Source organism: Poecilia mexicana, unplaced genomic scaffold (assembly GCF_051168715.1).
Source record: "Poecilia mexicana isolate PSO_F unplaced genomic scaffold, ASM5116871v1 scaffold_6, whole genome shotgun sequence".
NCBI lineage: Eukaryota > Metazoa > Chordata > Actinopteri > Cyprinodontiformes > Poeciliidae > Poecilia > Poecilia mexicana.
In genome coordinates this window covers 26,292,942-26,307,367 of record NW_028263375.1, presented here as the reverse complement: position 1 = coordinate 26,307,367, position 14,426 = coordinate 26,292,942, and the positions used below count along the sequence as shown (strand labels likewise).

At 38.1% G+C, this 14,426-nt stretch overlaps 1 protein-coding gene across 2 annotated transcripts in view; it reads right to left on the bottom strand.

The window, feature by feature from the left end:
• Nucleotides 1–14,391, bottom strand: part of mon2 (MON2 homolog, regulator of endosome-to-Golgi trafficking) — a 40,035-nt gene extending 25,644 nt beyond the window's left edge. For both annotated transcript variants that reach the window (XM_088006493.1, XM_088006494.1), the window contains exons 1-3: nucleotides 13,887–14,391; nucleotides 5,136–5,199; nucleotides 1,933–2,060 (exon numbers count right to left, since the gene is read on the bottom strand). In XM_088006493.1, the coding sequence (XP_087862619.1) occupies nucleotides 1,933–2,060; nucleotides 5,136–5,199; nucleotides 13,887–13,994 (300 nt within the window). In that variant the 5' untranslated portion in view covers nucleotides 13,995–14,391. The remainder of the gene's footprint in view (nucleotides 1–1,932; nucleotides 2,061–5,135; nucleotides 5,200–13,886) is intronic.
• Nucleotides 14,392–14,426: the final 35 nt, after the last annotated feature.

The following is a 14,426-nucleotide window of genomic DNA, read 5'->3' as shown; positions in this document are numbered from 1 at the left end:
GGTATGAGATGAACAGATTAACTAATTTTAAATTTAAAAATTGTTTAAATTACAATTAACACGTCAATTTATGGAATAAGAATTAAAACAGCAGGTTCATCAATGCTTTGTTTCTTACTATTTTGTATTACTCTAAAGTCTGAACTTTAAGAAATTTAATATAAAATCATGCCAACATATATACATATATATATATATATATATATATATATATATATATATATATAGTCTGCATATATATTGTAGTGTGTAAAAAGACAAAACTAAAGAAATACTTTTCGAAGGCCCTGCATATCATAAACTATTATTTGATTATACATAAATAAATGATGAAACTACTGTCTGCGGGGTTTTTTTTTGTTAAGAACTGTTTCAGACTAATGAAATCACAGCCTCACATCAGAACGTAGACCTCAGGAAGCGTTTAATAGCATCTTTTTATGGTGAATTAACAAGCCAGATGTGAAGCTTCGGGGCACCAGCCCACCGGCAGCTCAGCTATTTAAAGATTCAGACCATTTTCACCCATCTGATAAGCCTATGCTGAACTTCAAATTAATTTAAAAACTTATTAAAGTCATCCCCCTTCCCCCTCCCATCTTACTCCACATGATTTCCTCTGGTTTTTGTAACTGTGCCCGCACTCCCACACCATGTAACGAGGCTCATGCATTTTCTCAGCCAGTGGTTTCCTCGGCTACAGGGGGGAAGAAAATGACTGGAAAATTAGGAAATAGCGAGCTGCTTCGTGATATGAAACGCTATTGAGAAGCTGCATCAATTTTAGAAGTTATTAATAATTAAGCTATATTCAAGTGTTGCAGGTGTTGTCTCTAACTCAAGCCTCAAAGTAAAATATCCTTAACGTATTTATTGTCAAAGATAAATTAAGTTCCTAGCCTTAAAACCATAAAAAAAACCCACAAAGTCCTCCATTCCTGTTCTAACTGCAGCTGTGCTGAAACGTTGCTTCTTAGGGAATTCGTTTAAAGACAATTGAAAAGTCAAAACATACATTATCAGGGTTTCTGCAGGTTTCACCAACTCATATTTAAGACTTTTTAAAACCATTATGAATGGAATTTAAGACCTTTATCTCCACAACTTCATCAATAAATTTGCACTTATCAATAGACACAGAAAAGCTAGCTGGTTAGCTAGCAAGGGCATATTAGCAGCTAGTTAACGGTAGCCTCAACTGTCTCGAGTCCCATAATGTAATGGAGACATCCGAGTGCAACTCAAAATATTGCCTGACAGAAAAGTCCATTGAGAAAAAAATAAAACATAGAATATACAAGGTTAAATAGTTCTGTCAAGACTAAATTTAAGACCTGTGATATTAAATCCCAACTTACGTTTTAAAGGATTTAAGACATTTTAAGGTCTTCATTTTAGATACATGAATTTAAGACTTTTTAAGGATGCGTGGACACTTGGATTAGTCCAGGCGGTTTTGGTCTAGAAGGATCATATTCATCATACATTTACAAAAAAAATGTTTTTTTTTTTAAATTAACTCATGTACTTATATTTACATGACCAATAAATCAAAGTTAACTGAACTGAAAGGTACAGATAACAGTGTTATACAATAATTAATGTTGATAGAAATATTTTAGATTCATAGGGATAATTTCTAAGCCAACCATCTGAAGGTGAATCCTAAAATCAAACTTTGGTATATTCCTAAAATAGCAACCAAAAGGAAAATCTTGATCGTTTATCTAGTTGGGTTGGTTTACTTAAATACTAAAACATGATGAGATGCTCATGAATCAGAGCAAAACCTAATGAGAAGCAACAAGAGGCTTTTCTGTGTTCATCAAATTCTACTTTTTTTTTTTTCCCTTAGTGTATTTGTGTTTGTGTAAGCACATTTGGTTGTTGACGTCAGCTGCCTGAGTCCTTGTGTTTGCTCTCTGTCCTTACCTCAGACACTACCTCATGAGACATGAGTCTCTGAATGGCAGCCAGACACAACTGGGTGATCTTTGGCTCTTTGGTGCCGCAGCCCATCAGAAAAGGTTGCACCACCTCTGAGCTGTTCTCCTTCAGTGCTGCAGCAAAACACCAGAGATCAGCAATGTCACGTTATAGCAGAAGGGTACTGCTGTGTGATTTACTCTAGTAAAAAGCATCAAAATGTAAATATTAAAATACAAACATAAATTTATAAAAAGGACTAAGAACACAAACTTTTGAAGCATCTATTTTGAAAGAGGAAACGCATGTGGAAATCGGATGGTAACGTGAATCGAGAAATGTTTTTAGCTTCATCTGTAATTTAGCTGCTCAGGAACTCAGAAATCCTTTCTTATTTCAGATCACAATGATGGCAACACTCTACAATGAGGATGCGAGTACTGAGTGAAGACTCCAAGTTATCCAATTTCAGATTTGGTGAAGGAAAGAAGCTATTTAACAGTAAACTGAATTTGTTGAGACTGTGGTTTATTCAGGCTGTGAGAAAGTGAGAGAGAGCAAGACTTTAAGCAGATAACAGGACGGCAGAACAGAGAATAGAAAAACAGATTAAAAAAAAATTAAATAAGAATATTTGCATTACATCTCCTAAAAACAAATAAAAAATTTAGCAAATTTACGTCAAGCAGGTCAAAGGGTGATGATAGGATATTGGCTCCAAAATTCTGATCAGTGGGATTAGTCTTTGAAACTGGATCATTTACAGAATTAAATGAACTCAAGTCATATTTTTGTTTTCTAACAACCATCTGTTCAGTTTTAACTCTGGAATAAAAGGCAACTCTCTCTTAAATACCAGAACAGCAACTGAGTTTCAAATCCAAAAACTCACAGAGACTCTGTAACAACCATTTGTCATAGTTGCACAGTGTACAGTTACAGAGGGGCTGCTTTGTTCACTCAGAAAATGTCAGCTATGCTTCGCTACTGGAAATCATAAAAAGCTGGATTTGTCGAGGAATGTACCAAAACAATTTTCTATTCATGAGGAGGGTGGGCGTGGGTCTGCGAGGAAGAGGAGTTGTCTCGCAATTAGGTGACACAGTGACCCCACCCCCTCTGGTCTGCAGAAATAATGTGTGGATATTACTTCATCGCACTTTGAGGGGGTTGTAAATGTAGAAAAGCACAATGCAGTTCATTTACTGGACATGAAAATGCTGCAAATCAGAGCAGTTTGGCAGCTAAGAAGACTTGAATGAAGGCCGCAAAAGGTCAGTGCTAGAGCAGGGTTTCTGCAGGTTACACCAACTCAAACTTTTTAAGATTATGATGAATGGGATTTAAGACTTATTTGTACAGAAATGTACAAAGTTTGACCAGTCAACTGGTGATAAATTTCCATTTACCTATGATAGACCCAAAAAAGCTAGGTAGCTAACTAGCAAGGGCATGTGAGCAGTGAGTTACCAGTAGCCTCGAGTCACTAGCCAACGGTTAGTTAGCTAGTCAGGGTATGCTAGCAGCCAGTTAGCGGTAGCCTCAACTGTCTCAAGTCCCAAAATATGATGATGATGTCGAAGTGCAACTGAAAGTTTTGACTGGAAAAAAAGTCCCAAGAGAAAAAAAACAACAACAGAAGAGTAAATAGTCCTGTCAAGATGAAACTTAAAACCTGTGATTAACATAATATATGCCAACTTCTTTATAAAACTAATTTAAGAGATTTTAAGGCCTTAGTTTCAGATGCAAGCATTTGAGATTTTTAAGGATGTAGAGTATGATCACCAAAATGAAGGACATCATTTTAAATACCAACTCCCTTCAGTAAGGACTCAGACTCGGTGTCTGTATGTTTCCCTGAGGCGGCTATCATGCTAAAAACAAAAAGGGATTACGAATCTTTAACAAAGCCTCTTTGCTTGTATTCTATGAGTCACTGAGGAAGACAGAGTTAGCTCTTCTCAGTATCAGAGATGCTTAAAAAATGAACTTACTCTAGAAAGTAAGCAATTTTTAAAATTTTCTCAATGTTGCCATGTTGCCTGTTCATTCAGGTTGCTACTTTCAAACCAGCACTGAGACGTCAGCAGGTGAAAGAAAGCTGACGGTACCACAGCTATGTCGATCATATTTAATCCTTATGAAGGGTTCACTTCTGTCTGTCAGGAAAACAAGCAAGATTAGGAGACGTTTCCAAATCTCACAATTGAGGTAAGGGTCTATTACGGGTAACGTAGACAGAGATAGATGACAAGTAGCACTGCTAACATTGTCAATCAGACTAATCAAGCTAAAACACTAAAAAGAAGTTTAACATGTCAACTGTTGAGAATAAATAAATTCTGTGTTTTTCTTCCATCTTTTTTAGCTAGTTGCTAAGCTAAACCTACACAAAATGCAAATGAGAGCTCTGCTTAGAAGAAATGACACACCAGGGAACGCCCTCTTTAGGGCGTAGCTTAGACAGAGGCTAACAAAAGAAATTACCAACTGTTGCTTGTCACCATTTTTGGATGTTAGCTCTTACAGGTAGCATGTCAGAATGGACCAGGTGTATTTTGGTATAAATAAATGGAATTTATGAATTCAGCTCACCAACTCTTCTTTAGCCTCATACATAAAGAACTCAGCATGAAGAACCAATGATTCTCCTTACAACTTTAACGATTTTGCCTTCGTTTGACAACAAGAGTGAGTTTCTATTCAAGTGCGAAGATGTTAAATTTTCCTTCTGATTTTTTTTCTCCTGAATATTTAATTTAGCACAGCTGGAATTTCTGTTGAAATGTCACATAAAACAGTAAATGTCTTCTTGTAGGATGGTGCACATTACCCTGATGTGTACCATGAAAATCTGTTTTGTAAAAGAAAAAGGAATTCGATATGCTGTCATTATTCTTAGTTGGGTTTTAGATGCATCATTGCAGCAGACAGCACTGCACTCAACGTCAGTCTAAAAGGGCCATAAATCTGGACTACAACAACACGACCTTTTCACCTTCGGTCTGGTGTGAGCTACTACTTGCAAATTGAGCCTCTAATTCCTTTTGCAATCACGTTTTTTCCTCAGTAACATCTATTTCATAAATAAAGTATGCTACTGTTAATATACTGAATAATTCTTAGCCCACAATCATCAATAAAAATGTTTTTTGACATTAGGAAATGCAACATGTCACCCTCACCTTCCATGTAACACAGCTTACCTGCCAGTATGTCCGTTTTCCTGGCTGCAATGGTTTTAATCTTCACAATGCCAGACTCTGCAGCCTAGAGGAAAACAGAAAGTGAGACGTCAGAAAGTGTTGGTAAATATGCCCAGATGAGGTCGTGGCTTCAGTGAGATGTGCTACTGGGAACTGATTTCCCCTGTGGGATGTCTGTCAGCTACGAACGCAAAACAAGGGGATGTCGAGAAAGAGGACGGACGCAAGGCAACGGTAAAATTGAGAGTGCTGACTGCTTTCAAATAAGGATCTCCTTATCTTTATGCAGCAGCCAAAATGCAAAATGCTGGTGTTCGTTTTTGTCCAACCTGCGTGTCTTCTTTAGGTAGCAGCTTCCTCTCATCATTAAGGTGTTCATCTTTCACCGTTACACGTTAAAGTGTTCCAGGGTTTCACTCAAATTTAAGACCTTTTTAATACCATTATGAATACAATTTAAGACCTATGTCATGACAGAAAAGTACAAAAGACAATGGTACATTTTATGCAGCAGTGTCAAGCGTTTTTGGGTTGGCAACACAAGTGAGGCAGTGGCAAAGACAAAAATCTTTGTCCAGCCAACTGGTGATAATTTACGCTTACCCGTTATAGATGCAAAAAAGCTAGCTAGCATGGGCTAGTTAGCAGCTAGTTAGCTGTAGCCTCAAACGCATCGAGACAGAACACAATGAAGATCTCTGCGTGTGTTACTCACCTGTTATTAACGTATTTAAGGCCAACTTACATATTTTCCAACAAATTTAAGACATTTTAAGGCTTTAATTTTAGATAAATGAATTTAAGACATTTGAAGAATGTCCAGGCACCCTGGTGTTCACATTTTGACAGTTTGTCAATGAGGTCGCTGGAAACATGGACTTAGAATTTTATTGATATTTTGTGGTACTATTGTGATAATAATAAAGATCATGGGTAAAAAGTTGACTTATGTTTTAGGTTACTATTCACAGCTTTTATGGCACCACAAATAAATATTATTCTTGAAAAACATTCCCATTTGAAATTGGCTTCCTTGTGACGCCCCTTACTAAAAAAAAAAAAAAAAAAGTAAACAAATGTGATTCAGACAAACACCATAACTGCAGTTAATTGTATTTTTAATTTTCCTGATATTTATTGAGGCTCTCATTGAACAAACAGCCGAGAAAATATTAAAAAATAACATCTGATCCTGCACTCAGTTTTGATTATTTACCATCAATAACTTATCATAACAATACATTTAAATTCTTATCGTGACAAGAAATGTTCACAATAAATGATAAACGGTACGATAAAAACCCACCGTTACATGCAACACATTAGGATTTTCTTATTAGACATTTTAAAAATTGTTTATTATTTTCCTTCCACTTCACAGTTATGCACCACTTCTTGTTTGTTTATCCCATCATTCAAAGTTCAAGAGGTATGAATACTTTTGAAAGTCAATTTAAATATATAATAGAGGAAAACAAATGTTGCTCATAAAGTGAACGAAGGCACGTCAAAGTGGTTTAGAGTTACGCTGCACTTTGACTCAGAGGTGACAACATGGCTGCTGTATCCCACCAACAACCTACCACTTAAACAACCGCAAGATCAAGTTATTGTGGGGAGCAGCTACTCATAATCTGCCAAGCTGTGCTTGTCACCAAGCAACGCCTGATCAGCAGCTTGGGCTTTTAACCCAAACCAAGGCCGGGCCTGCTGAAAGTTAATCTCTGGAGAAATCCTGCACTCCTTCCTCACCAGCCTCCTCCTCTTCCTCCTCAGTACAGCAGTGTGGCAACGAGCTGTTGGTGTTAAGGCAAGTGCCTGAAGAGAAGAGAGGTAGAGTGCAGTCCAAGTTACAGCAGGTGGCCACACAAAATTATTCAGAGGGCTGCATACAGCCCCTCTGCCGCACTTTGGACACCCCTGGTTTAGACCGCAACGTCACATTTCTGAAAGAAGAAACTTTTTATGGTTATAATGTGACATTGTTCTTTACCAAGTAGCTACAGTTTGGGTTTTACCAGCTGTGTGTTATGTTTATCAAAATTAGGAATGAGAAGAGATGAAGTATCTTAGTGTTTATGAGTTTCCTTAAGTAAATGAACTTTTAAATTAATCTTTTTTTTGTTTGTTGTTGAGATGTTCCAGTACCAAAAAGCTTTGTTAAACTTTCTTTAAACATCCGAGTTCAATTTAGCAGCAGTGCTGCTTTCATAAACAAGAAAATAAATCTAACATCCTAACTGGAACCTCATGCTGCCGGCATATTCAAAATATTTTCTTTGTCAATTATCCGTGCCCATTTAAATTTTCACACAAACTCCAGTGAGTTGCTGAAACGTAAACATGGACAGACGACGCAGCGCAGCGTGGAAAACAAATCAGGAAGCATCGATGCTTTCAGTTCTCCTAAGGAGCCTTTTCAGAAAGGAGACCCTTATAGGGGAACTGACCCACATCTGCACACCAGATGCATCACAAAAAGCGGCGTTGGCGCGAGCCGAGGCCATCCTCTGCAGCAGTGCGTCCGCGCCGTCTGCACAGGTCAGCGCTTTTCACGAGCTGACTTAGCAGGCTGTGACAAATGTCAGGCCTTCAGAGTTGTAGCGTCAAATCCCAAAACTGCTACAAGAGTTGCTTGAAATGCGTCGATGAACTCTTCAAGTGTTTGCAACCCATTTGGCTTAGTTATTTTATAGCTTCTTTAATTCTAAGGCAAAAGTTGTTTCACTTTCTGGTCCTGGACATAATGCTAGAATTAAAAAAAACAAAAAATGTGTTCTTTTAGGAAACTCCTGCACTGTGGTGCAACATGATTGTGGCTGACAGATTGAGAAATCTGGAATAAATCTACTGATGACTGGAAGACGGAAAAAAAAAATCTCACAGCCTCACAAACAAAATCTGCTCTGGAAAAACATCTAAAATAGGCGTCTTCAGGACTCCAGTCACATAAAGAAGTGTGATTTGTATCACTAAGCTGCACATGGTAACTTCATTTGATCAAATTTTCTAATTTATTTGCACTGAACACTGGAGCAAATAGGAAAAATAATAATTCTGACAACGCAGATAGAGCTCAAGGTTTTTAAACGTCATTAATTGGAATTTAACGTCACGATAAATCAAAGTTTATTGTGATTAGTTAGTTGGTTGGTTTTCAGAACTGTTGACTATGATGAGCTTTTTATGTTTTCATGGTGATTGAAAAACCCATAAACTTCTTTATGCTTTTTTAACACGTAATCCGTCAGGAGAGGATTTTTATATCTCGTTAAAACAAGAAACTCTCGCTTTGCATGTCGCCACAACGAGAAGATTTCTAGTTTTACCGAGAAGATTTCTCATGAGAAAGTGATAAAACTCGTACTACTGTAAAGACAAAATGTCTTGTTTTAACAACTTTTGCACTTCGTTAGAACAAGACGCTGTCACTGGATTTATTTCTAAGCTCTGGCAGCTAATCACTTCTGTACCAAAGTCACATCCAAAGCAAATACAGGTGACAGAATGGCCCAGTCAAAGATCAGATATAAATCTGACAGGATCTGTGGCAGAGTTTATATACATTTTTTCCCTCCTACTTCACAATTACATTTGGTGTAACATAAGCTTTAAATCTGTTGATAATAGGAAATTTAGTACTTTTAAGAACATGAGGAATGAAGTAAAGTTAAAGCTTTAAATGGCTCAGACAAATGAAGCGTTACCATTTTTGGAAAATTGCAATTCATTTGTTAAATATCCACCACAACCGTGTGGTGCAGAGAGAGCTTCTCTGCTTGTTGCGCAACACTTCAATTATTTTAAATGAATAATATATGTGAGGACAGGTATAAGAGAAAACCAAAGACGATCTTGCTGGCTTTTACACGTGGGGGAAAGGAAGCTTGTAAGGACCAGAAAACGCCGAGGATTAAAAAACAAGTCGATATCTGAGGCAGTAGCTTGATAATGACCTGAGGCAAGGCCACAGAGCCAACAGGAGATGTAAAATCAGACGCTTGTTTGTGGTCCGGCTTGACCGCAGGAGCAATCCCTATTAACATATCAATCTCTAATGTTCAGGCGCTGAACACGCAGCCAGAGAAATGCCTTCCCTATCTCATTTTTCTCATTTGAATGTTATCTTTCTCCAAGGTAAAGCGACCGGAGAAAAGGACAAACAGACGAACTGAGCCGATAGACAAACATTGCCCGGTCTGCCCTTCGCGGAACAAGCTGTCTGATCACTGTCACGCAATTAATTGCATGCAGTTAAACTAAAATAACAGAGTAGGACAACGTCATTTGAATTCGATCAGTTCAGCAAGCGACTGATTGTACTCCAGAGAAACAGCAGATCTGGTCTGTGCAGTCGGAAAATATTCAAATCGAAGCTAAAAATGGACGGAGGGCGCTTCCTTTCCCAATACTTTGCACACCAATAGAACATGTTTTGTGTATTATTGAACAATTATTTGTTTATTAGAAGCAAATAAAAGCCAACAGTAGGGTTATAAAGACTCTAAAGGTAGAAGTTTTTAAGGGTGCATTGACGCCAGCCCTGTTTAGTCCGCTTTAATCAAACTCTAGCTTGTTTGTCTAGAAAGTCCGGTTTGTTTTTGAAGGTGTGAATGCGCAATCACACTCTGATGTGGACCAAAAAAGCAAACTCTAAAAAAACCTAGGTACTGGTTCGGTTGAACTTGGTTTGAAAGCAAATGTGGATGCAAGCGGGCCTGAGATCGCTCCAAAAACAGGAAGCAGACTATAGCACAGAGTATTCTGGGTAAATTCAAACTAAACAAACATGAAAGACTAATGCTAGAGGGGAAAAATGATTTGTGGTCTTTCACCAAAAACAAGAAAAAAAAAACATCTTACAACTGCTGAAATCTACCGCAAAATCATTGTTGTTCACATTTAGTGAAAAAAGGAAGCGTTTCCTGTAATGTTTCCTGGTCTAGCGCCACCACAGGTGAGGAGGGAGAACAGGCGGCTCGGAGCATTTGGTTTGTAACGTGGTTCAGTGTGAAATGAATCCCATCAGCCGAAAATGAAACAAATGTTTCAACTTTGGTCCCCAATCTAACCGAGCCTACGGTACTTATGGTTCTTTATAGAGAAACATTTTGAGTTTGTTTGAGATGCCTAACAAGTCGGGTTATCTGCAAGTGTAGCTCTGCAGATAACATGATCAGAAAAGGTCCCTCTGCTAATAGGGGGGAAAAAAGAGTTTATGATCCAGCAAGTTTGTAGAAAAGTGAATAAATTTGGTCCACTTCTACACTGCTGTATTAGTGGATAATAATAAACGCCTCCACATTCAGAAGAGACCATTAAGTTTGACAGAATGGTGCAGCTGACAGCTTCAGGCAGCATCATTTTGTACAGCAACATGGAGATGGTTCGACTGAAAGAACAGCAGCTAAATTAACACCCATCTGGTGAAAGTGGAGGTGATTATGATTTTTAAGACATTTTTGGCTTTTTTTTTTTGCTAGTTTTACCTTGTTAACATATTACAGAGCTCTGAAGTGTACATAGGACTGAATCCCCTGAAGTCATGGATCTCAAACTGTGGTATAAATACCAGCGACGTTATCTGGGCTGCACAGTTATTTTGGCCCCAACTCTAAGATAAACACAAAGCTCTTTCAAGATGAACTTCAATTCAGCTAGAGATAAATTATCCAAGCAAACTGATCTTCACTTTAACCAAAAAAAAAAAAAAAAAAAAAAAAGGTTAAGGACCACAGTAAGTATGTAGGACAAGAGGCTTTGATGCAAAAGTGCAAAGAAATTGTTCATAACTGCTGAAATGATAACATGCTGGATTTTAAAGTCTAATAAATTAAAATGAGCTCAATTATATTTTCAATTTTGACAATTGACACTTTTTTTATGGTAATTTTGTTTACAAAAACTTCATAATCTATTTTCTTCATGGTTTCTGTTGTGTGTTTTTCAAAATTTCCCTTCTATTTAATGTTTTTGGTTGTTGTGTTTTATTTTGGACGTTTCAAATATCTTCCAGTTCCATTGTGACGTGTTCTTTACAAAATTAAAGTTTGTTAGTGTTTGAGAGAGTGAACTTACATTATTTTACCTTTATCGATACATTACTTGAAATGCTCTCAAAACAGCAATATTATCGTTTATCACAATAATTACAGGGACAATTTATCGTCCAGCAAAATTTATTGTGAGAAAGTTAGTCTGGGACGGTGTTAAGTTACCGACCATCGCCACTCCAAAACTCTGACTTTAAGAGGTTCACTGCCTTTTTTTTTTTTTTTTTTTACTTTATAATGGAGAACAAATAAACTACATTCCCTTTTTCTAATAACAAAATAAAATCTGAAAAACTAAGACCTGTTGTATAGCTGTGTTAAAAAGAGTTGTCAGTTCGGTGGCACTCAGGAAAACGTACCATTTACCAAGATGATAACTGTTATAAAAACTGCGGGTTACTACTGATGTAGAGCATTTATTCTAATAGTTCCTGCTTCATGATTATTATTGTTATTTATTGTTAACCAATGTATTGTTTTCTCTAATTTGTGGTTATTACTCCACTCATCCGTACCACAGTTATGGGCTGTTTCCTTCAAGGATCGCTTTACTCAAAATATGTAATTTTAGTAAAAGCACAAAATATATAATTTAGTTGTTTTTGTTTTTATTATTATTTCTTCCTGAAAACACAGTTATTCTTTTTTTTCTCTTTCAGCTCCTTTCTGCTCCATCCCAATGGACATCTCAGACTTTCCTTGCCGAGGTCAGATCCATGTGTGAATCATGACTCCTGTCCTCCTCTGATGTTTGTCCACAAAAATGCCACATCTACTCCAAAACGGCGAGGAAGACATTTTGAAAGCACCTAATGAGGCGACCCAACTCTAAGCTATTTGTCTGTGAATTAACTGGCTTTTTCTACAGCTACTGCAGATATTTTAAATGTTAATGATGGATAAAAACATTCTACAAATAAGAGCGGAGTTTTAATCTTCCAAAAACTATCGTTGTCGTGTTTCGCTGTCTAAACTGTTTCAAGGCATTTTCCTTTCTTTTTTTTTAAATCCGGAACTTGTTGCTGAAAAATAAAATTTTCGACACAAGATCCAGACTTTTGGGAAAATATTTTGGCGACTCGCAAAAAAAAAAAAAGTGGAACATTTCCCGCTGCATCTGATCTAAAATGAAAACTAAGCATTTCAGAAAAAGAAAATCAGAAGGTGAGTCGGAAACGGTGGCTTCAGTGGGATGGTCTCCTTCCCTGGACCGCATGCAGTGAATGACTGAGTCACTAATTTTGCTCTTGACCTGAAGATCCTGAAGGGGAAAATCCGTCCATCGGCTTGTGACCTTGAGCTTCAGCATGCTTGGGTTGCACAGCAGAATCAGTCAAAAAATTCAGGTTTTGTAAAGACCTAGTCAAACTCTAGATTTGAATTAAACTGAAGTGTTATGGCATGAGCTAAAGCAGACTATTCAAAATGTGTCTAAATGAAGTCAGTGTATCAGAAAAGGTGACTACGGAAAGCACTGGGGGACAAAATACCAGTTTCCATCAAAATAAATAGAGTAAAGAGAAGCAGTAGCTAATCATCGTGGGTGAGTGATTCAAGGAAAACACAGTCACATTTTCAAATCATAGCTGAAGATTTTACAATTTAGGGACCTTGATAATTCAATTCAACTTTATTTACTCCAAAGGGAAATTAAAAACTGCCATATCTCATATCTGAAAAAATGATTATGGATGGTGATGCTGTGGGCAGTAAGGCACTCCAGTAGAAGTCAGTCATACAGCAAATCTGAAGAGGCCTCTGATTGCTGCAGAATGGCAGCATCATGACAACTCAATTTCTGGGCAGCGGTGACAATGTCCCACACTAACATGTCCTGGATGACAACATCAGTTGTTGATAAGCTCTGCTAATCCACCTCATTTGCTTTTGCCGCTCATTTCTTTCTGGTTTTATGGATCGGAAAATGGGCAGAGACGTGGGGAATATGATCTCTCCCTGTTTTGATTGAGAGAAGACATGGTCTGAACTTACTGCTACGAAGTTAAAAAAAACAACAACAATATCTTGTTGCCACCATTACTGTCCAAAAGTAAGAGCAAAAATCCGTCCAGCTACACAGCATGAAAAAAAGGGGGATATCTGTCCAAACATGCATCACCTCGACCAATAAAATATAAACCAAAGGCTACAAAGAGAACAAAACCAAACCTAACAGAGCCACTTCGACATACTGCCATCATGACATGAATAACTCTAGAAAAAAAAAAAACAATTAGGTTAAAGTTAAGGATAAATTGTTAAAATGTATACTCAATTGAATCCTTATACATTTAAAGCTTTGTTTTCACTGAACACGTGACATACATTAATTCTTTTTCCCCACGGGCTTATTGAATATTTTCATCCCAAATACAGACATAAACGAAGAAGAAACACCATGTTTGGGCGAAAACAACAAAAGCTAATTTCAAAGTGCTCTAGCTGTGTGTCTGAGAGAGGAACTAGTAAATACCTTGGTGATAGTTTTTCATAGGAACAATGAGCAACTTTTACTGCACTGAAGCGTGTGAGCAGCTGTCAGCGGCCACAGCAGACACAACAAGGCCGTATGGTTGGTGGGGAGATGGGCACCGACAAACAACATTCAGGAGAAAACCAAAAGCCACAATATTCCCATACGAGACAAAGTTCCCAACATTTAGCGCGGTGTAGCACTCGGCTACGAACCCAAACTAACCTCTTTGACAGGGGGGAATTTCTTCTTGCACTCCATGGAGAGAGACCGCAGGTCCGTCTGCATGTTCTCCAGCAATTTCTTCACCGCTTCGGGGCTGCTGGTCGACATCTTTGACGGCGTCTTTGACACAAATCCTCACAGAAACGGTTGACGTTTACGAGCGGCGTCGGAGCGCAGTCGCCCCCCACCCATTCACCGCAGGGATATAATCCGTAGCTGCTTTATTCGCCTCCCTTGTTGTAGAAACTAAAAACGCCGCGGTCCATTGACACAGGATCCCACTCCTCTGCTTCGAGCGCCCCGTGCGCAGGACAGCAGCGATGACACCGGCATACGCTCCCCCTCTGGCGAGCAGGCGGGCATTAGCAACGGGAAGAAGTCGTCCTCGCTACGACTTTTCCTCCGACGCACAGGCAAGCCGAAATATATTAACTAAATTTATCTGTCTGCCATCAACGGCCGTGCCAGCTCTGCTTTCCTTCCCACAATGCTTTGGTGGACAGTGACACGTCACTAGGACTTCCGTAAACAGTAATGAGC